This window comes from Ischnura elegans, chromosome 2, assembly GCF_921293095.1.
Source record: "Ischnura elegans chromosome 2, ioIscEleg1.1, whole genome shotgun sequence".
Lineage (NCBI taxonomy): Eukaryota > Metazoa > Arthropoda > Insecta > Odonata > Coenagrionidae > Ischnura > Ischnura elegans.
The window spans coordinates 34,345,317-34,369,919 of NC_060247.1; the positions used below are offsets into that span (position 1 = coordinate 34,345,317).

Here is a 24,603-nt window from a genome sequence, read left to right on the forward strand (position 1 = left end):
AAGAGGAGGGGTAGGGGTACGGAGAGAGAGAAAGGGGAGGGTCCGCGGCTGGGCTGCATCAGAAACCCCACCCCCTCGGAGAATTGGCCCGCGACAAAGGAAACTTTGGCCTGGTGTCCCCTTTCCCTCTCCCACCCCCCTGTCCCCACACCTCCCGGTTTCTGCCCCCCACCCCAACCCATCGGGTTCTCACCGTCAGTTAGTGGCCACTGGCTTCCGGGCGAGGGTCTCAGCAAACACGGAGGATCCCTGAAACGAGGAAGCGTAGTCTCCTCCAGAAAAACACCCACAGTTGGAATTAAGGCTGTTAATATAAAGTAAATTGGGAAAATACTCGAATAGTAAAGTGATAGCCGCCTGATGAAAGTGAGAGGGAAGCAAATATTGGAATACCACACCTTCAAACTCCGTCCAAAAATACGATAAAAAAACCATTCCAAAATCAGTTCGCATCCCAGCCCTCATATCTTTTTCCTGCGATTCGTTTCTCGTGGTGACCTTTTAACCTTCCTGTAGGAGCCCGGATGAAGGATAACAGTGAATTTTCCTCAGGGTGTATTTGTGGATTCTTTCCCAGTGCACCAATGTGTTCGTGATCAAAATTTTGTGTTCTTGGGGTTGTGAAAATTTGTGAGTGATTTTGGGAATTGGGCGGTTTGGGGTGCAGAGGAGGAGGTGCGTCGCGGAGAGAGGATTTTTTAACGTGCCACACCTCAAAGGATAAGGAAGATCATTCGTCTGGTTGCCGCGTGAGAGAAGAGAGCCTTCAAGATGACCGCCTGGGGTAATCTGTCCATTGACTTCGCGGCCACCGCCGCACGCGACGATGGGCAACAGCACCACGCCAAAACGGTAGTTATTTTTATGTGGGGAGGGATGTGTGCTAGGTGGGGAGTAAACCTCTGGATTCGCGCCTAAAGAAATATTTTTTCCCCAAAATATTTACGTGAGAGAGACAAAATGCTTGAAGATGTTGATGTTACTCGCTTACTATGTGACCGTGTCACGAGTCAACGCCAAAGAAATGAAGCAAAACGATATACAGCCTTACACCTATAGTACATTCATTTATGAGGCAGGACTGGTTTTTTTATCCACTACCACAAGTTTGTTAGCTGTGCGAGACAGCTGTTAACAGTTATCTTACGCACCTTCATACATCTATGATCGATTTTCACTTGCAAGTGCGGCCTAAAGCTTGTCCACGGAATCGAATTCTGACATTTCAAGCCAGTACCCAAGGAATTGCGAAGTTGATTCGATTAGTGCAAAAAAATTGATTTTTGTTATTCCACAACTTCCAGTGTTTCAAATTGATGGAAATTCACGAAAATAGTATTTTCCTTTTCAAATCTAGTTTCCCCAAATTAAGTCTGAATGCGGATATTATTTGGTAATCAATTGAAAATGGAAAATTCCACAACTTAGGGCATAATAATATTTCTTGGAGACGAATAGCAGGAGTTTCCACTTGGTGAATTAAAAAGGCTATTCCTTGGTTTACAAGAAAATTATAATTTTTACTCCACCACTTGGAAGAATTGGATTTTTATCGCATACCATACGGATTCTTCACACTCATCTCCGGGATGAATAACTAAGTGATTGAGAGAAAGCACCAGCAAATTCCGTACAACCTTTGATTTAAAAAGAACAATTAGTCTGTCGCGTCCATGAGATAATGAATTGCGAGGGAGGATAAACAAGACTTCGAAAAACCTTTCATACGATGTTTTTCCAGCTCTTAAACCTTTGTCTTCTATATTCGAATGCCTGTGGTAATTTTTTCCTTCTCCCGTATGTAGGATATTTTTGAGCAATGCGATGCAAGTTTTATGATTTCCAGTGTATCTAAAAAATAAATTATAGCTTGAAATTTTGTTTGTAGTCTTCTTTAAAGTATTTTAATTGATGATTTGCCATTCCACCCAAATTTTACAGCTGTTATATCCATATGTCTCCCATTATTTCGCCACTAATGGATTCCCTGCTCACAACAAGCTCTTAAGACTTTGTTGGGGCCCACAGGCGAACATCAAAGATATAAAGTTACTAAGGGCCGCGTGAAATTCGAGTACCGCACGACGACGATAACCCTCGTTGGGAGAATTAGCCTGGTGGTTCAATGGAGCCCTAAGCGGAGCAAGCCCCTGTCGAGGACGTTATTTTTGGCCCGGCTTAACGCTTTCCTTAGATCGCAAGGCGACGGGGTGATGTCGCGAACTATTGTGACTGCTCACAAAACGCATTTACCTGCAATCATTCTTTCCAACCTGGCACCCTCAGAATATCCACTCAGCTGTTTTTATGATGAGTAAGCCTATGTATTCTTAGGCCGTCGCAATGGAGAACGTTTCCATAGAGATAACGTGTCAAGCTAGTTTTTTTTTCTTTAAATTAATCCGAAAAGACTGGTGACGTGATTTTAAATCACCAATTACAAAAATGCTAAAATTCACAGATGTTATGTTATCATTAACCTTCAAATAAAAACTGATAAATCATTAAATTACACAAACATTCATCCTTCATAATTCAGCCTATGACAACGGAATGATTTTATTGCTATTTTTCGTTGTTTTTTGGGATGAATGTACAGGCCATTATTGAGTTCCTATGTGAATTCAATGTATGCTCACCTACTCTCAAGCTTATATGTGCAATTTTCTGTTCCCGTAACTTATCAGAAAAAAATGCAAATATTTTACATTCAAGAGCACTCTGTAAATTGATTTTCCGCATTACCTCAGTGTTAAATTATTGTAGAAAATTACGCACACTGTATGACAGCATGCTCATTGATGGTTTCACTAACTTTTAATATGCGAGAACGATTTCTTAAGTATTTAGGGCCAAAAGGAGTCTGTTCTCACTGTCACCAATCTATGTTCATTCATTCTGTCAGTGTTCCACTCTACTCCACCTTCTTTCGTCAAACCCACTTTGACATATTAATATTTTCCTCGCTGTACTCTCCTGCGAACAGCGCACTCCTTTCTGTGTCGAGTAATTTTTTTTTCAGCAAACTTCCGTAGTTTGATAGTCTCCAATTTTTCGTGCAACCGAATGGTTTTGGAATTTATGCGCTTAATAATTGCGAAATAAACGCTTTACACAGGATAATCAAGCTAAGCTAGAAACACGCCTTTTAAAGAAAATTTCCTAAGGCAGGAAAATCTGAATGCTGGTTCAATTTGGAAAAAATAGTTTCTGTAAAATTAAATTTCGCTTCGCGTTTTCATTTTTATATTATTATACTTGATAATCAATTGTCATTGGCATGCGGATTTTCCTGTCTTCGGTCATTTTTTCTTACGTATGTTAAGATTGGTCTCACAATAGCCTGTCTTGTTTACCCTGGCAGTGGTTAAAATACTTGTAGAACCCCACATGCTTGATTGGTACAAGGTGAGAGACCAGGCTAAGATATTCTCTCTCCTTTAAGCAAGGGTAGTAATCTTCTTAAAGGCGATAAAAAGTTGCAAATGCAAAGCTTCGCATTGGGTCGGATGATTTGTATCATTACCAATTTTTTGTCGTTTCTAAGGTTTAGGCTAAGTAGATGAATGATTGCTTCTTCCTTTCTTTCTTGTTTTTCCCTAATGCGTGAACTTGAGTTGGCAAGAGTTCTGCTGGTATTTAAATGAAAGAAACAGTTGTCAACTCAAATCAACTCATGAGACTCGGATACTCAAAAGCTTTAAGGAACAACCATTATTTTTTATACATTCGACGTGCTGCTATTACCATTGGGTATGAAATTTACTTTCTTCTAGCATTAAAATATTAATTAAATTTTGTAGGTGAACATCTGGATTATCAGTTTGCCAGAATGTTTGTCCCTATTCTCCTGATAAGCCATAATATCGTGGTGATTAGGCTAATAAGATGATTTTTTTCATGTAGTCGTATTTCGTACATTATTTATGGCTATATTAAATTGTACGTGACAATGGCTCATATTTCTGCCAAAAGCTGATGTCTCTTTAGGGTGTTCCCGATTTTGATAACAGCGGTTAGATGTAGAAGCAAGAGATAAAATGATATTTTGTTTTATCACTAGCCTCATTTATTAATGGCGCCGATTTCTAAGAAAATTAATAGTCATATAGGTAACTATGAAGTTCCCAAGAATCCACCAGTTCTCACCTCCGACTACAGGTATCAATATCACGTTATCAGAGAACCTATTTCAATTGTTCCCTTCGTGGAATTCTATCTTCATTTTTTTAAATTCGATCGTAAATCCACATTCCCAAAATTTTTATCTTTCCAGGAAAATGGAGAAATTTTAGAATCTTGAGAATCGCTTAAATGAGCGAGAATGATTGCACCGAAAAATTCCTATTCGGAGAAGAAAGACAATTATCTTAGCATGGCAATTTTACGCTAGTTTCCTTTACATTAATAGCAGCTCGATAAAACCACCCATTATATCTTCTCTTTCTTAAATTTTAGGTCGATTTACCTCTCTATGCACCAGAGAATGAAAGTTAGATAATCATTTAAAAGAATGAACCAAAAACAAGTTCATGAAAAAGCGAATTTTGAGGAAGGAATTTAGAAAAGGAGTAGATTAATATTGGATCAAAAGGTTGATTTATATTATTTTATAATGTACCCGAGGGATTATATTCATCGTAAAGATTAAATTTTTGCAAAATAATATGAATCACTAGATTTCCAGTAAAAGTGGGAAAATCGTCGAAGTCTTCACTATTTCTACGGAATTAACAATCCGCTCCTCACCTTTTAATTTTATTTCCTCTACTTTATTGCTTGATAAGTTTTTCGTATGGCTCATTTAATTTTATCCATTTATTTATCAATAAGTATGCCATTCATCTATGAATCAATTTCACGTGGCTAGAATTTCAATTTTGAACGCTATGGTTTGAATTTAGGTCTTTTTTCCAGTTTTCTAGCATCGTTTGCGGCTCTTATTCTTCTATTTAATAAAAATGGGAAATAAATTAATTTTTTGAAAATACGTCTTGAAAAAGTGTAAGCAATAAACATCAGTTGAAATCCCACGAAAATGTTTTCAGTAAAACCAACGTATAAATTGAATCAACGTCTTCTTTTTGAATGAAATGTTAAGCCTAATTATACCATTAATACGATAACCTCCAGAACATAAGGCTTTATATATTTATTATGAGGTAAATGAATTCCCTTGAAGCTAATTGATTCAATCAATATGACGAAAATTTCTTCGAATTGGAAGTCACAAACGGCAGGTAATCCGATCAAAAATTACCCAAGAGCCTATAGCTACTTAGTTTTCTCAATGAACTTTTTATGCCCATTTCCGCCCACCATATGGCTACACTTTACCATTATGAGTATGTGAGGCTCATGATAAAAAATTACGCTCCATGTTGTTTATAGATTGACACGAATGTGCTGCTAATTTCTAGGCGGAAATTGTTAATTATGCGTCATTGAGGACGATGAATAATGCGAAATCAATCCATGGACATTTGGCTAAATTTGCCGTGAGATTTTTTAGGAACAACCAGCTTTCTTTGTTCACAGTTACCCTATTTTCCTTCAGTTTTCACTGAGCAATCTTCTTGAACACTGGTAGTAACACACCTTAATAGAAGCCTCTCTTTTAGTGCACTCCAAGTGCGGTATTTACGCAGCGGAAAAAATTATTTTCCTCGGAACCGATTTCCATCAATCTGTTGATTTTCGGTGGCTTGAGAGACCATTAAGGTTCAAATCCTGAGTTTAGCCCCATATAAAAATCCCCGCCGAGCGAGGTGGCCGGGGGAAAGGAACTGCCCCCTCTATCATGAATGTGTGAACTTCACACGACTGTGGCTTATTCTGTTTTGAGCTCTACCCTCTCCTATCAAAACCAACCTTCGATTTGAAGAATTGACTGAGGAGAGAACAAATATTGTAATTCTGCTTCACATTCTATGTGTTTTCATCTGAATGTCAGCATTCCGCCATCCATCTTGTCCTCTTAATGCCACCTTTTATCTACTGGAGAGTAGCACGTGCCAATAGCTTCACTAATTCAGGCTATCAGCTCGATTTCATGGGACCTAGGTTCGAATCAGTGCCAAGGTGATTGATTCACCTCGATGGAAGTTTTGCTACACCTTTTATTCTTACAGTGACGATACGCCGCCTGAATCGTCCTCTCCCATTTAAGAAGACAGCTCATGATGCTCCAACAAGGTTTAACTTGTTCGCAAAATGCTGGGACTGAATAAGGTGTAAGAAAGTGATTGTGGAGAGCGTCGAAGACCAATTGAACACGAACAGAATGTAGGGCGGTAGGTTTTGTGGAAACAAACTCCATTTTTAAAATTAGGCATCAAGGGCTTATATTTGTTTCACTTGGCACAGCACTGAAGAATGATGTCGGCGAGAATGTTTTGCCAAAATAGAGGGCATTCATGGCTCAGACTCCAAATTGGAGAGACAATAAGCAAAGATTCGCGAAAGTGATGTTATCTCAAACAAAAATTCACTTTAAAACCTCGTGACATTTGGAAATCTTTTCGGCTGAAGGATGACAGCCTAACCAGACTGGCCAATGCCATCTGATTCGATCAAATCGTGATAACCTATAAATTTTGTACTTGAATTATTTTTAATTTTTACGAACTTTTTATTATTTATGAATAAATATTATTTAAAAATTTTCATTATTTACAAATTATAAATAGACTTCAATGTCCGCATAAAATAGATAATTACTGTCAAATGAGACGAAATTGAATTGAGCACTAATTTAAAAAATGTAGATCAGAATATATGTCTAACTTAGATTTTGGAAACTGTAGTTACGATTATAGAAAACAGTGTAAACCGGAAACACAGGCGTAACGCATGAAGAAAATATTTTAGCCCATTACGGCAATTACTTTCGGTTTGGAAAGGGAATTTTGCTCCCATTTGATACCTTTCAACCAGTAGCCAAAACGAATCTCGTAAACATTAGAAGCAGAAAATCCTTCGGAAACATTTACTATAAATCGGAAACATTTACTATAAATCGGCTAAGGAAGGCAGTGGTAGAAGCAGAACTGAAACTAGAACTGAGGATATATTCAAAGTGGCTCCATATATCCTGTATTATCTTATCTACAGATAAGTCAGTGGTCCTAGTAGTCTGTAAAACGCCAATTGTCCTACAATCTACCCGCTAATTAGAGGCACCCAGCGCGAGCCACTCCTTTATGTGACTTCCGTATTCTAGAAAATCTAAGTGGTATTGAAACTTTGGAATTGTACCATTTTTAAGAGATTTATGTATTAATAAGATGCTAGAAAATGACCGAGAAGATTTTTTTACGGAAATTAAACACGAACTGAAAATTCCCATCTCTCTTCATACCTTCAAGTGCTTCCGTTCCCAACCAACAGCAGTGTCGAAATCTCCAAAACCTGTATAATTTAATCTATAAACCACACATTATTGTTTTTTCAGCATTTAATCAGTTTGAAAACTGTTTAATATATTATCGTGATTTCCCAATTCTTGGATCTTTTACCGGCCTTTCTTATTGCCAATGTCATTGTAAAGAGCTGTAAAATACATTTGTTTCATTTGGACCTAAAGCCAGTTTTTCATGGTATTTCCGGCGAAACATGGCATTTCTTTTTCTGCAATATCGAGAGACAAAAATCAGGAGAATTATTTTGGCGATAACTTTTTTCCATGAATATACCGAACTACTTGACTTCTTTGTTTGTAATTTGTAACATAAAATTGCGATTTTGAGTCGGATTAAACGTACTAATTATTTCTCACTGTGCGGAGTTCCATTGGTGACGCCGTTATGTTCTATATAGGTTAATTTCCTTAATCACGTTATCTCTACAGGCCATCTAATATTTCATGAGAGGAAAAAAATAACATTTTATTTTCGTAAATGTTGATCCATTGTCAGTCTAAAGGTGGACTAGTATGGCGACCTGGCAGATACATTTCCACAATTCCCAATAATACGCGAATGCGATTTGAATATGGGAAAGTATGCCAGGTTGCTGACATATATGATGAATCTCATTCGTACCGAGGGAATGAACTTTAGAGGTAAATAAAACAACAAAGAGATTATGATTTAATGTTTTAACGCATAAAATTCGTGATTATATAAGAATATCACGTTAAAAATATTAATTTACCTTCATACCATGTAACGTTTTTTGCCTTATATATAATAAGGGAAGATGCGACTTGTATTTGGTTTTGTTTTGCATTTATATTTGGTGATTTCGAACTTTTTGAGATATGGTTCCTCGTGGTCTTTAGTAAAGAGTTATAGTGCCAATGCAAAATGAAAAATCTATGGCGTTATATAAAAGTGTGTCCATGATAAAGAGCATTTTAGCCTGATGGGATATTTATTTAGTGAATTTAAAATCAAATTGAGAACAATTAATTGGAAAAAAAATATTACAGATGATAGGATAATTTTTTATGAGGGTGGTTCCAGCAGGAACGAAGATTCTCGGAAAATATTTTGTTGCGCATTTGAAAATCTAATATATCCTTCTTGAATGAGAGACAAGGGTGGAAGGAAATGATCATGGAACATACTTCCATCACTTCTAGGGCTGAATTAAAATCAATAACATAAAATGGAAGGAAATTATGGGATTGGAATAAGGCTCCGTTTCCGTACAAAATTAATAATCTCGTCCATTATGTCGTATCATATGGTGTAGTATGGAATATTATTTTGGAAGAACCACGAACAAAAATTTTATCTTTTCAAATCCGCAGGGATTTAAAGCACATTTATAGTTATATCAGCGGCAAATCTGCCAATTAAAAAAATAAAATAAAAGTTTTATTATTAGAGCAATAAATGCGATTATGGACTTAATTAGGTTCAAAGTGTATCCTAATGACATTTTAAGCATCTTCATTGCATATTCAAAACCCGTTTTATATTACCGATGAAAAACTTGACTGATAAAGTTTTTTTAATTAAATGAGCCTTGCGTATTTAACATAGTAAAAAAATTAAATATAGATTTCAAATTCGTTCTCTTCTTTTCAGAGTAAGGTTTAGAACAGATATACATGTAAATTTATAAGGTTTTCTGTTTGAATGAAGTATTTTATATGCTATTTTATATTTATTAAATAAATAGGGTATGAATGGATCTTGTATCGCATAATATTGACATCAGAATGAAACATTAAGCGAGAGAGGCAGGTTGGGGGTCCATTTGGAAAAGGATCCTTTTCCAAATGAAGCCCCAAGTGAGTGAGTAATTTCTTGAGTTAGGTTATAAATTAAAAGTTTTATTCTTCCCAAGGTATTTAAAGCGTTTATTTCACAAATGGAAATATTTTATCCTAATACAGTAGTCTAATGTCTTGCTGGATTTGGCATAGTCAATCGACGAAGAGTCATTTTTAAATAGGAATAGGAAGCCTCTCGTGTTTAGAGAATTCCATTTTTGATGTCGAGGGGAGATATGTATTTTCAGCCGTTGTGGTCTTATTTTCTCCGTATTTCAAAGAATTCCAAGCATAATTGTACTAAACTATTATGTGGATCTGGTATTTAATTAATTTTATAATGTTCGTAACCATTTTGTTTGCATTTTAATTTTCTTTCTATGATCATTATTTTTTTTATTTTTAAAAATTGATAGATACATGAATAGATAGGTCTATACAGTCTACCTTAAGTGTCTTTCTTGCTTATTTTATATTCAATAAAACATTAGTGTAACTTTAATATTTTTCACCGTTAAATACATAATAATCCTTCCAATCAAAAATTATCAGTCCACTCCACAATAATCCTTTCCACTCACATTGAGAAGTCGTTTCGTGCCCTGAAAAAACAATGAAATAATATTTTGAAGCTTTTCAGTATTCAAAAATGAATTTTCCTGCGGGAGTCTTGGCATAAAATTAGGTTTTTCTTATATCATAGAAGAGTTTGGCGAAACCATACGGTTACTCACTCTTTATTTTTATGATTACACCTTGTTATGTCACTGATATTTTAGACGAAATCTTTTCCAATGATATTTGGAACAGAGTTGGCAATACTTGGAGGCCATTGTAGGCTTTTTAAGAATAGCACGGGCGATTCTGAGTTTATAAAGTAGTACTCCCCACGAAAAAGTAGTAGATAATAATTTGGATACTCTATTTTCTTTGTCATCGAGCACATAAGCGCCGAAAACAAGAGTTTCAATCTCATTTATTTTCATAAAAATTACTCTGAAATTGTGCTAGAAGTGTAGATTTGAACATCCTTTATTAAAGCTTCCAATTTATTTTTTTGTATTTCCTGTAGGTATAACGAGTTTCTTTCAATATTCACAATGCTGAATCATTCAGCTACTTAAACACTCATGGACGAACTGGCACACTCTTTTCGATCCAAATAAAAATGTTTTTAGAAGACGGAATCGGCGTTTTTAGTAATTTTGAATTTATTTTCGTAAAATATTTCTAAAAAAATCGTCCTCCACCAATTTGACTGACCAAACTACTCTTCCTCTTTTTTTCTTATGGTCTTTCTTTTCCTTCCTATTCGCATATTTAATCATATAAAAAATTGACCTGCTTCTATCGTTAACTATTTTCAGTCATTTTCTTGGTTTTAAGTGTTAGATACGTATAAATTTCTCGCTATCGTGTGATATTTATAAATTATTTTCAATTTACTTAATTCAATCGCTCATTTATGAAGCCGTGAAAATTTACTACTGTGCATGTTTGTTCCGCAGGTTAAGCTTCGGCTTGAGAGAACAAAGAGTGGATGAAAATCGAATAAAACCAATCGAAGTGTAATACGTATTTTATTGATTAAATTAATCAGAAGTATACTCGAGATAATAATCTAATATTCTAGAAGAAATCCAATTTGAATTCAAATTTTGGAACATCCATTAACTTTATGCATTGAGATGACAAGATTCGTAAGTTTTGAAAGTCTTAAAACCTTATATTCAGTGAGTAAGTTATGATTAAGTGAAGGGGCGGATCCAGGATTTCTTTCTGGGGGAGGGGGGACACAAGCAAGGCCATGTCCAGGATTTTGTTCAAGGGGGGGCATAAGGTTACCTCGTAATACAAAACGAACGCAATCACAATGGGACTTTATTAAAATCTTCCATATTTTTTTAAGGTTATGGGGGGGGGGGGGGGGGAAACGTGCCCCCGTCTTCTCCCCTAGATCCGCCTATGATTAAGTGAGTTTAATATTGCTGAAGTTGATTTTTCTACGGGTAAGTGCACAAAGCTCTAGTGTAGCCTCAATGCAGAACGCAAACCTCGCTCTTCGAAAGAGAATAAATTTCTACAGTGCTTTATCTCCTTGATGTATTCATCAGCACATATATCAGATGCTTGAATCCAAACTTTGCTATTGCATCATGTAAACACCCTTCGAAATTAAATGCCTGAAAATATTTTTTTAATAAATAATTTTCTTGTTCAAGTCCAAACTTTCGTTCATTTTTTTCATGCGGGCTCATTAATTTTAATGGGGGGATTACAGTATACGTGATACAGTAAATGGGTGGGGGAGTAAGAATTGTCTAAATATGCGTTACGCGCTGAAGCAATACGACTCACAAGATTTTTGTCCGTCGTGAGATAACATTACGGCTCTCTGTGAATGAAATGTCGCGTGAAAGACAGCATCTGCTTCTTATTGGCGAAGTTCAGACCAAAGTCTGACTCCTTAAACCAGATATATGAACCGTCTGTGATATAGTAGCTACGTTCTATTGGTTTCCAATAGTTGTAGAAGCCTTCCATTTTTTTGGTTAAAATTTAACTCATCGACTTTCACAGGCGATATTATTCTAGGACTCGACAGTCCTAGTGACAGAGTGATACCTTTCCATCCATCCACATCTTTTGCAATCGTTCTAAACGAAAAGAGAGAGTATAAAGCTCGTCGATTATTTATTAACAGAATTCTGTCAATAGACTCGCTTGAGAATGCGAGCAGGAGGATCTACTAGTTTAGGACCTTATCATCACAGTATTTACCTTTTCGTGTCGGCTTGGTTTATTTTTTGAAAAGGAAGATATAACTAATGAGGTTTTACGAAGTTTGAGTTCAAGCATTCACGATTTGTGCTAGTAAAGGCTCCAAGTAAATCGTACTTATTCAAGTTATGTAGGCAGCCTCAGGGCCGGATTTAGGATGTGTGTGGACTGAGGTCCATTTTTATGGGAGTCCCACTGTTTCAAGGTGTTGCAATTCGTAACTTAGAAACAGGAAATGCAAGTAACACAATTTTCAGCAACGACAGCCTCTGGTTGCGTTCAAAGCTACATTAACAACGCCAACGGATAGTGTTTTTTTTATCACCAGCGTTAACCATTTATTAACATCAATGTCGACGACTACATGCTAACAAAATAACAACCCAGCTTCACTTCGATTTCCCTCAAACATGATGTTATTATCCGATTTTGTGAGATTGGCGGAAGGCTCATGCTTGGGGGTGGCCCAGGGCCCTTCCCCCCGTTGATCCGGCCCTGGGTTACCTTCAATACGCGGGTTTACATTGGTGATATGATTTCCAACGATTTGATCGATAGATTTTTCTTATTTATAGGAAAATTTACCAAAATCGCTGGCACATTAATGGCTGATGCCAGGTTTCGCTAGTAGTGGGCCCTGGTCGCTTCTATAGCGGCGAGGGTATTCCCCGTCCCTCCCTTATCCCTATCCCAAAGGCGTCTTCGGGCTCCTACCGCGGCGGCGCCTCTTTCCTTTATCCTTCCTTTCTAAACCGCTCCCCGGGAGCGCAGGCGTATCAGTTGTGTTACTGGGTCCCGGCCTCGGTGGTTGTAACCCTGAAAGATTCTCATTGGTGGTGATATGATTCTTCGCATGATACCTACACCTCGATTTCCCATTTCGAACGACTACTCCTTTTAGAGGGAGAAAAGAAATTCATATTCCGAAGATGAAAGAGTCGGTCGACCAGGTGAAACGCGGAATCATTAAAAGAATTAGATGTACTCGGTCGAGTTCGAAAATATTGATTCCGATTCGATGCCCGCTGAGTCATTTGCAAGATAAAACCCAATCAAACACAGTTGTACTCCGTAAATGACTTAGTAGACGTCGAAATTGGTCAATTGGATTGCATTGCGTAGAATTTTACGGGGTATTCGTCATAACGTGCATTGTGCATACTCCAACGCATTGAAAAAATGTTTGGAAAAATTTAAGCTTTATGGCACACTAGAGATGTAGGCGCCAAGTGGAAATAGAGGGGAGCTGCTCAACATTCCCAGATTCCAAATCCGGCCTAACGCATGTGTCTCCACAACTGGCGACTTCCGGAATTCATTTATATAGTAGGGTGAAATCCCTCCTTATCGGGCTTTCGGTGGTCTCTGCTGTATGCAACTCAGTTGGTTAAGGGACGATGCAATTAATAATGATACAATATAATTGAGTTAAGTGAATACCGTAATAATTTATTGTCCGGAATGTATTGAGCGTAATAAAAATTAATGAAAACTGAGCAAGATACGAGCAGGTTTATCATTTGAAACTATTCATCAAATTTCACCTATATTTTCCACATTCTGGTCCATTCTTATTTTGTTTCTTCAATATCATCCAACCTGCTTATATTTCCTAGTTTCTTTTTTCCTATTAGGGATCGGGTTGATGAGGTGATATTTATTCCGATTCGATGCCCGCTGAGTCATTTTCAAGATAATATTTGCCATATTAGCCTTCTCTGGTGTGTGGGTTAAAATCTTGAAGCTGTGAGAGGGATCCCGATCGCCGACTGAAGGAGGGTCTTTTGATGAGAACAAGGTAATGCCAACGCCGAAGGTTTCTCTCCTCTTTTTCTCATCTTATCACGCAAATCGCCTCAGCTTTCGTTCGCCCTCTCACGGCACATATTATATACATCTTAATTTAACAGAAAGAATAACAAATATTTGAAAAAAGAATTTTTAGTGAATATCACAATTCGATAATCACTGTTACCTCATATCCAAAAATGAAATTGAAGGCTCCCAACCCTCTCAAGCTCGGCAGTTCACCCCCTCCCAAAAAAACGTGATAACACGGCACATTTCGCTAAAACTTTTTATCCGAAAAGCAAAAAAAAAAAGTGAAAATTCCCGACCAATAAGCTTCCCTTTCACTATTATTTGCATTTTCGTAGCACTAATAAACATTTTCTTACTTGCAGTTATAACCGCATACTTAAAATTTGATTCATTACTCTACCTTCTTAAGCATAATTAGTAAGTGTCTCACTTGGTCCTTTCTTAGGTACTAATATTTTATTTATGATAATAATGCACTTTTAATTTGGTACTCCCCAGAAAAAATTCCTTCGCGATCCAGAAAAATTTTGAGCTATGACATTCTCCGTGGGCACCCCGGCATAAAAAATTAATGATGTCAAAGTTTTCTGCATAGCATTTTAAATTTAGAATTAAAAAAATTAAATGCTACACTGGCTCCCTGCAATTTCATCGCATTTGATTTTTATCTATTATATTTATAAGTCATCTAAAATAGAGTAATGATATAAGTCTGTGTTTGAAGAGAACGACAGGCAGCGGATATAAGATCCTTGCGTTTGAAGTAATCTGATTTTTGTTTCTAGGATTTTTCTGCCTAATTGTAATAGGAAAGATGCTACCCCAATGAACCCTCCTCAGCGATGTACCTCCAAACACCCTCTATCAGAGAAGGCACGAAGCTTCTACCTCCTTAGCGAAAACTTTTTATTTTTAGTGGAAGTGGAGCGGCGACGAAAGATTTTCCGTTCACTAGAACCCTCTCAACATGGAGGTGGGCGCAAAGATTTTTATTTAGCACCGAAGGTTACAACATAGGGCGGTTAACTCAAAGCATCCATCGATGAGGCACCCAATACGATTGAGAATAGGCTCTTGCGTCTTGATGTGACGTAAAATTTAGGTGGATATTTTTTTAATGGAAAATGCATAGACAAGATATCGGCAGCGGCAAGTGTGGTGCGGAGGGGAAGGATGGGAGAGTCTGGGCCTTGGTAGCTTGTGTTTTCCTGGGATATTTTTGGGGAGGCCGGGGGGCTGGGAATCCGTGGGAACGACCCAGAGATGAGACGGCGAGGGGTGAGATGTGGGGGAGGGCAATGGAGGTGATTTATGGGCTTTGCATCATCGCTTTCGCTGACCGTCTCCACAACAACAATAAAAAAAAACACAAGTAGGGAGGTTGGGCATTTTGATCGTCGAAGTGGAAGTAATTACGACAGGAAGTTGGGATGGGTGCCTAAAGGATTTGTCCACCAAAGCAATCGGTCCATTCCTCCCAGCTGTCTCTCCCCACCCCCTTTTCCGCGCAGCATTTCTCCGATCTGCTCGCGACAGCCTCCTTCCTTCGGCTGAGCGGGGTTCGTCCTGCTGACGCGACCTTAAGTTTTCCTTCCCCCTTTCTGTTTCTTTTGCAGCCCTATTCATTTTGTTTTTCCTCTCTTTCTTGATTTTTCTCCTCGAAGATTGCGAAACTTTCTCTTGTTGCGTTCGAGTCCCGCCCGTCGACGGAAGGTCGCCCAAATATTCAAGTGCGTGAAAGTGAGATTTGAAGGAATCCTACACTTGGTGAAGTGCATACTAAAGTGAAGAATTTTAAAAAGTTTTCCGCACTCCCGTGCCAACGCTGGGTTATCCTCTGATCTATCTACGATAAGAAAAGTGTTCACGAGAGTTCAACAAGTAGAGGGAAGAGGATTTATCGCTCTTTTACGCCGGCCCGTATAAATTTCGGAGTAGTGCCTCTTCGGAGGATTTAACCGTCCACCACGGTCATCATGGAAAACGTCAGTAATTAGCCTTGGGTCTTCCTTGCGAGTTGAATGCCATTACGGTGATTTCCAGTGTATTCGATGGATTGAAGAATGTTCGTCCGGCTCCTGTGCATTCCCCGAGTCACAGGGAGAGGTGGTTCTATTAATACAGCCGATGGACGGCCAAAATCCGCGACCCACCTGATTTTCAGGGCATCTCGTATGTGTCGTGAGAATAATTATCGCTCATTTTTTGGTAGCTTACATACCGCGCTAAAGTCACCGTTTACTAATTACAGATGACTTTTCACGCAAATATTATTTAAAAAATATAATTGGATAAAAATACATATATATGCATATGAAATAAAACAAAATTAGATTTGGTGAATCTTCTTAGGACTGATCGTTTCACACGATCTACTTCAAATTAGCCTCACATTTGCTACCAAAGCTGTGAAGACAAAATTATCGCTTCATCATTTTTTTTCAAAAATATCCAAATTTAAAAATACTCAGTCTTGTTCGCTCAAATTGTTCATTGATCACTTCATTAAAATTTCATGATAGTGCCAAGACAATTGGAAATTCATTTAGAATTGCAAATTAAAGCGCAAATCTTGATGAAACGTAAGCCTATAACGTTTCAAATATTTAAAATGTATGTTTGAAAGGAATGAATTCATGGTTAAAATTCAACAATTTTAGCCCAAAATTCAAATATTTATTAAATAGGAAGGAATTTAAGAGTTACAATCATTCACATCATCATGTCATCCTTCTGTTTATATGGTCTTGTAACGAGAGGAGAGAAACAAGCCTATTGCATATCACTAAAGGAATTGATTGACAAGGATGTAATTTTTTACCAAGTGAGAGAAGAAAAGTTCATCATTCAGCATAAAAGCCATGCTCTCAGGTAAAAAATTCTATGTACTTCGATTTCACCGTTCACACTATAGCTGTGAATTTAACCCTCCATTTGCAATCTGTTTACATTAGGGAGTAGTGAAAAGGTTAGTGTGTTGGAATATTTTCAGAAATCCAAACACTTCCTTTTTTTGAGTGGTCAGGGGATAGGTACTTGAGCCCTTCAGACGATAGAAAGCTATGAAGCTATCATTCCAATCCATCGAGTTCATTGGTAGAGTATGGCACACGTGATGAGTAGATGTAAGATGTCCCTCAGAAGGACCTTCATCCACTCCCACGGGTGCCTGACCATGAGATTCATCACTATAATAATCTGATATCCATCCTTTGACTTGATATTTTCTTGCTTAACTGTTCCTTGGAATCATACAGTGGGGTCAACTGGCTTATGAAGCCACCCATGTTGGTGCCTACGACGATGGCGGAACACTTAAAAGGAGTCCATTTGCCAACACGGTATGATGAATGTGATCAAGGAATCTCAGTCTGTTTACTAACATATGCAGCATTACTGATATGGTATTAGAGTACTGCCTTGATTATCTGTCTAATGAATTGTTTGATGGATTATTTGCCTATCACTCCCAAAGCCAGTACCTCCAAACACTTCTCCACCCTCCCTTTTCAAACCTCCTATATTCTTTGTTTCCTTAACTTCTCACCCTCAAAAGATTAATTCTTTTGAGGGTGAGAATCTAAAAAAAATATGTTTCATTTGAATGGAATCCTAAGTAAAAATTGCTGAAAGAATGATCAATAATAGGCTACTTTGTCTCTTTCAATAATTGTCAAGTTGGACATTCCCCTTCATTAAGAGAGATAATCAAAGCTCTACCATCACTTATTCAGATCAAAAACTCCCCATTGAATCGGGTATGCATACAGGGTATACGTTGCCACTTCACATAGATATGTGTGGGTACATGGGTGTACCTAGGGAGGGGCAGGAGGGGGCAGCTGACCCCCCTAGAAGCAAGAATCGCAAAATTCTTTAAGGAAAATCAGGACTGGATTAACAAATTTCTTTAAATCCACGAAAAATGATATTGTATTAGAAATGTAACTAAAATATATTTTTCTAGCAAATAATTTTAAAAACTAATAAAATGCTGTCATAGTTTTCTTAATATGTTAGTTTTGTTAATCTTTTCCATTCTTAAATCTTACAACTGAACAACCATGGCTTGCCCCCCCCTAGATGCGATCTTGGGTACGCCCTTGTGTTGGTAGGATTTTGTGCAGGCAGGTGTGAGATAAAAACAAATTTTCTAATAGCTACCGTTTTTCTTTCTAACTTGGTTCTCATAAGAAAGGCATATTTTTCCACCAATCAAACAGCAAAATGAATTGATTATAGATAAAGGTGAATTCAAACGACCATAAAATGGCGCAGATGTATAATAGATAAGAAAAAGTTTAGTTTGTAGGCTGCTGCAAGGTTGCTAAGATGAGTTGAGAGACTTGCGACACTACATATTTTTCCTCCGTATTTAGTTGGATTACTAAAAACTATGAATGATGTGGGAGTGTTTCTTAAATGGAATAAATTAACATGTCACAATGCTAAACTTACCATATGTTCTCGGTGAAATATATGTACATATTTTACCTCCTGATTCAATGAGGTGTATGCATGTTTGGGCACTCCTTTCATATCAGTAATAGTTTTAAACTTCTGTTTTGCATGCTGCTGCTTATAACTGCTATCATTACTCATGCCTGAAGTAAAAATACACAAGACTTCCACAATCTAAGATTCTACCTTAAGAATTTCCTTCGAAGCTTGAGTTTTCATGAGTGCCTAAAAAAATTTAATCTCAATTTAATATTTTTCTTTATTGATGAGATGAAAATTAATTAGTGTTCGAACTGAAGATGTTGAAGTTTCGTCAATCTCAGTACACTTGGAAACAGGAAATAATTATTTACTGGGATAAGTATTATGAATGAGGGATTGTGCATTGAAAATTCCATTTTCGTATTCTAACTTCCTGTATTAAAAAATATGGGTATGAATGATAGTGCTGAATAGATCAAGGGATTCCACATTAGCTATTTTACCTGTACCTGACACCTTCCATGGATGTAAAAAAAAGTCCTGGCTTTTTCCAAAAACCAATCAACTAATTTTTGAGTTCTTCCAAGTGGGTGGAACAAATATAGCTGATGTAGAAGACGTCTAACCAGTAAACTTGATGAGTGTGACAGCTTTCAGTTTTATAAAAATAAATTCCAGATCTGAAACTAGACAGTAGGGAACATACCATTTCCAAGGAACTGTTTGGAAACCACTGGAGACTTGATATGGAAAGTATGTCAATGGCATTGTTATGTATCAAGGAAAATTCCAAGCTGGAGGATTCTTGTACATTGGCATGAAAGCTTGGTGAACTCCTTCAGCATATATCAAAGAGATAGAGAGGCAAACGTGAAGTTGCTGACCTAGATAAATTTGAGGAAGATTTCCAAAGTGTCCCGACAACTATGATTGTCTCTCATGATCAGACACTAGGACCAAACAATATCAAATAATGTAACAGCCACCATTTTCTTCCCTGGTGAAAGTGCAATAGTGTTGAGCACTAGATAGGAAGGTGGTGGCTTGGCCAGTCGATCCTTTTAGGTGGATCTGGGCACGGGCTCAGCATGTAGTAAAGGTCTTAGTCAAGGAACAAACCAAATTTCCACTCCCTATGTAGTAAAGAGCAACTCCCTTTTGCATTACTCAGCACAAATATCTGCTTTGATGCAGTAAACATGAAAATTACACACCTGTTTTGCAGTGTGTCATTATTTCATAAAATGATGCAGGTAGTTTCAGTGCCAACTAGTTCAAGGTCAGGAATTTCAGATCCATACCTCCCACGAACTATTTCAGATAGGAGTACATAGTTGTATGTTTTCTGAGAGCATCAACAGCCATGGTCATTGCACACCATCGTATGCTTTTAACCCTTTCTCTGCTGTGAATATACCTTGTACGTTCACACGCCAGGCTGCTGTGAACGTACCTTTACACCTTCCCCTACCATGCACTCAGCACTTTCGCTGCATGTGACGGGTAGGTTTCCGGAGGGTATGCCACAGTAAAAGGGTTAACTAAATAAATGAAGTAAGAACGATATTTTTTATTTGCTACTCACTGGAAAAAATATTCTAGCCATTATGTATAACACAGGAGATTATTATTTTTATAAAAAATGAGGTTTCATTCAACCTTCTTTTTGCTAAAATTCTTCCTGGGGTACTATCAAGAAATGTTTAGTGCAAATAAATATAATGTAGCACCATAGAAGAAAAAACATCATGAAGTTATTGTTATAGATATCCATTTGTGGTTTATTTTACATAATTCCATATGAAATAGTAATAATATTTACACTGCCTGGTATAGAAATTTAATTATTAGTCTTATAATATTTATTATGTTTACATTATATTTAATACAAGCTGATATTGGCTCGCCACACTTTTTTGTCGTGAGAATCTAAAGTTGATGTATCATCTAGCTCACTCAAGAGGGTTAAAAAGGCTTGGCTTGGGTGAAAAAATTTAAGAACCAATTTCAGACCTGCCTTAATTTACGAACTAGATGGATACTTTTGACATGGTAGGCATTATGCATATGCTATTCATTACATGTGCAGAAAATTTTCTCGCATTCTCTCAGTACCTATATCACCGTTATTGCTGTGTAATTTTATTTGATCCTAAGGGTGCAGTATTGAGTTGCTGCATTTGTTATGAACAGTAGAGGTGAGCTTACCATAAGAATGTGATCCTATTGCATGCTTGCTACATTAAAAATAATTAAGCATACAATCATAAAAAATAGCATGACAATTGAAACTTATTGTCATTCAATATACATATAAGAAATTTTAATGAAAAATATTACTTCTCTCATGAGTGAGTTGATACTGATGTCAGCAGTTCCAATAAGTAGTTCTGTATTGAACACTTGAATGTAAAAAATATTTGAAGGATAAAAACCACACAGGTTTTTTCATCTGGTGATGTTTTCTAAAGAAATTTGCATAAAAAATTGCATACATCCCACTATTGGCTCCAGAATTATCGTGCTAGCTGATACTGATAGTTTATATTTTTTCCATTTTCCAGACAATTGACAAGTTGCCAGACAAAGTTCTCCTGAGCATATTTTCCTACTTAACCCACCGAGAGATATGCCGAATGGCAAGAGTTTGTCGAAAATGGAGGATGATTGCCTACGACACTCGACTTTGGAAAGCTGTTTCCTTGAGGCCAGAAATATCTGGACTTCATGTTGGCTCACTTGAGTCTTTGCTGGCTCTGATAAGGTAAAGTATTCAAGGTAACTCAGCGTGTATTTGGCATCAAAATGTGAAATTGAACGTATATTTCAAATGCATTTAATGGCATTAACTTAGTAACTCAAAAAGCTTAAATCAATTCAAACCTAGAGTAGGTTTAATGAATCTTACTCAAAATTGGTCTGAGTTCAATCATTTACAGGATAAGAGAATTAGTAGAAGGATCTCATTTGATTAAGTCCACTGCCCGAAGAAGATGCATGGACTGGGTTGAGAACAAAACAATCCTTACATTTCAGAAGTAAACTTTATCTCTTAACTTTTCCTCATACACCAAAGAAAAATTTTAGTGAGCTCTAAGTACATATATGGAACCAAAAGATTGTCATTTAAATTTATGTTGGTGAAAGATCGATACCTCCCCTGCAAAAACGTTCAACAATTGCCCACAGAATCAAATCTGCTCATCTAGTAGCCCTCGTAGTGCTAGATGAGCGGATTTGATTTGGGCAATTGTTGAGCATTTGTGCCGTGGAGGTATCGAGATGATGATATGCCAAGGAAAGTGAAAGCATGAATGTGTGGGGTCTTCAGTCAAAGCCTACTCACAATGACCGGGTGACGTTTATTTACATTTTTATTCTTTATTCACTATATTTACAAAGATTTGAATTTATTTCAGTTATTTTTTAAATTATGAAATTTGAATGATGCTCCTGATAGGTCTAACATGGCAAAATGACTTCACTCGATGCATGCTACAATCGTAGCTTGTTCTTCCCTTTCTCCTTTAACATAGTAGCATAGTGTGACTGTTTTTACCTTTCCACTTATGTAAACTTCTCGTCAGAAGACTGCAAAATTGCTTAGAATAAATCAAAATATTCTGAACTTATCAGTATCAGGAATAAACCAAACCTTACCAACTAGGGTATTGATTTTGACACTTTGTCATGATCACCCACATCTTCTTTGTTACTCTCCACACTGTGCTCACAAATTAATGATTCCATCTTTGAAAATTTGAGCTGCTTAATACATCAAGTTTAATTCCAACAGTATAGGGAGAGCATTCTCTAGCAATTTAAAAAAAACTCACAGGCAATCTCTGGTGAACCATGTGTACGTAAATTCATTCAAAGCCCTAAATTTTCTGGAGCCAATTTCACAATTCTGATGCCTAGTTACATTTTACTCTCATCAGCACTTGTACATCTTTCTCCACATGCAAATTCACATTTCATGATGGAAAAGAATTTTTTGGTGCTAACAAGAAAACTTGGAGTGAAATCAGGAGATTGGATTTGGTTTCCATTGAAAACAGGGCACCTATTTTTCCATACGTATAAGTTTGGAGGTGTATATATAAATTTTATTGACAAAAAGTACTCAGATAGAGAAAGAAAGATGGATGAATGTGTGTATTTAGAGTTTTCTGTGTGATTTTTCTCCATTTATCCCAATGTAAAATTGCCGAAAGTGTTGCCAAAAATAATACATTAGCTCAAATAATATTTCCTAAAGAGGTGTACAATATATTTTAGCGAAAATCATTGTATCACAGTAGTAGTGTACCAATTCATTTGAAGTTGTACTTTAAAATTTTATGAATGCATTATGAAAGTAGGAAAAAAATTTTTCTTTTCCTAAATAGGACACACATAGCTCAATCACTTTTATTTAATGAACAGAGAAAGAGATTTTTTTGCCATGTTGTTTATCTATTTTTTGTATACAGGCCATAATTTTCACCATAAAAGGTATTTTGTATGATGATTATTAGATGAAGATTAATCCTTGTATGTAATTTCTATTTTTCAAATAGCATTCGATTTGGTCCATCTCTACGATACATAGAGTTACCAATAGAATTGATTACACATACAGTGCTGCATGAGCTTGCAAGTAAATGCCCAAATTTAACTCATATGCTATTGGATTTCTCCACTGCCATGCAACTCCATGACTTCAGTGAAATGCAGGTATGGAAACAATTTAAAATGAATACTATCTTGACATGATACAAGAGGTACAAACTTAGCATAATACTCTCAAACATTGGGAACAGTGGCAAAGCCTGAGCTGGGAACTATGGGAAGCATAAGCCACTAAACATACATGAAGCCTCTAAGATTTTAATCCTACGTGTCTCATGATATGTAAAACTCCAAAAATTGAATATGCCAAAGGCACATATGTATTGCTAGACCAGCGGTTCCCAAACTTTTTCTTTCCGCGACCCATTTTAGCTCATTCTTTTTAGCCGCGACCCCCTAAAAATGGTCGTCCAAGTTTAAGTACGTTGTTCACTATATTATTAGTATCTCGCGACCCCTTTCCGAACGGCCTACGACCCCCGTGGGGGTCGCGACCCCCACTTTGGGAACCACTGTGCTAGACTATAACTAACAGTAACTCTGGTTGTACTAATTCAATATGGTAAATTAAAATTGGAATAAGCATTTGGGGACGGAAGGAAGCATTTTAGGTATTTTCTTGTCCTAGAATCTGAACTCCTTGTTTTTACACAATTTATTCTATACAATTAAAATTGATTCTCGAATTGGTACATTTTCACATGTTATTCCAAGAATGTTTTCACTTCATTGATTTTACGATATGAGCTAATTCACATTATCTCTTATCCAGTGAGAAATGGGTGGTGGAATCCACGTGGAATCCACGTTGAGTGGTGGATATTTGGTGGTGGTGGATATTGAGTGGTTGGACCCATGTGGAATCCACGTTGATTTCAAGTGGATTTGTGGTGATTAGCATTAAATGTTAAACAGAATTTCTAATTTGTGGAACTTAACTCTCTGGTGACATTGCGTCATTTATCATCCTGAAACCACGCTAGTTATGTGAAAATGTATCGCACATTCTTTTTTATATAATTCGTGGAAAGGCAGCTATGAGAGCACATGAAAAATCGTAGACACATATATAGAAGGTTTAGATATAGAGTGGTTGAGGTTTCAATGGTTTTAGGACAGCACCTACTGCTGTTTTAATTTTTCCACCAAATTTCCACGTGGGTTCCACGTTGATTCCACGACCAAAAACACGTGGTATCCACGTTACATCTCCACGTGGGTTCCACCACCCATTTCTCACTGGGATATCTTTTTGCTTGCCATTTCAGAAAAAGAAAACCTTTATTAATTTAGCATTAGTCCAGACTTTTTATGATTACTTTAATATTTTAACAGAAATTCCAAAAGTAATTAATAATCAGTATTAATTATTACAGCATTATGAATTAAATGATGCATTCACTAGTGAATTAAAATTTGAAAAAAATTTTCCAGATTCTGAATCAAGCAAATATACGATCAATGCAATGCTGTTATGATATGCTGCAATGAGGTTTCAAGGTGGTATTGAATCGGTGTGTGATTTCAAGGATTTTTGCTGGTAATAAATATGGAAAATGAGAAACAATGACGATATCATTAATTGGATAATAACGACCAAGTTTGTTTTGCTATCACTACACACGAGTTTCCCCTATTTTTATTTATTCATTTATTGTTTAATCTATTTACAAGGGGAGAAAAAATTATCAACAGTGAAAAATGCCTGAATATCATCATCA

The 24,603-nt window shown here is 36.8% G+C and overlaps 1 protein-coding gene across 4 annotated transcripts in view; it reads left to right on the forward strand.

The window, feature by feature from the left end:
• LOC124153593 (F-box/LRR-repeat protein fbxl-1) overlaps nucleotides 1–24,603 on the forward strand; it is a 165,724-nt gene that overhangs the window by 119,708 nt on the left and 21,413 nt on the right. For 2 of the 4 annotated variants that reach the window (XM_046526866.1, XM_046526867.1), the window contains exons 2-3: nucleotides 20,833–21,032; nucleotides 22,831–22,987. In XM_046526866.1, the coding sequence (XP_046382822.1) occupies nucleotides 20,833–21,032; nucleotides 22,831–22,987 (357 nt within the window). Of the gene's footprint in view, nucleotides 1–192; nucleotides 853–15,325; nucleotides 15,811–17,082; nucleotides 17,167–20,832; nucleotides 21,033–22,830; nucleotides 22,988–24,603 lie in introns of those variants that run through there. The other 2 variants (XM_046526864.1, XM_046526865.1) reach the window with 2 other exon arrangements.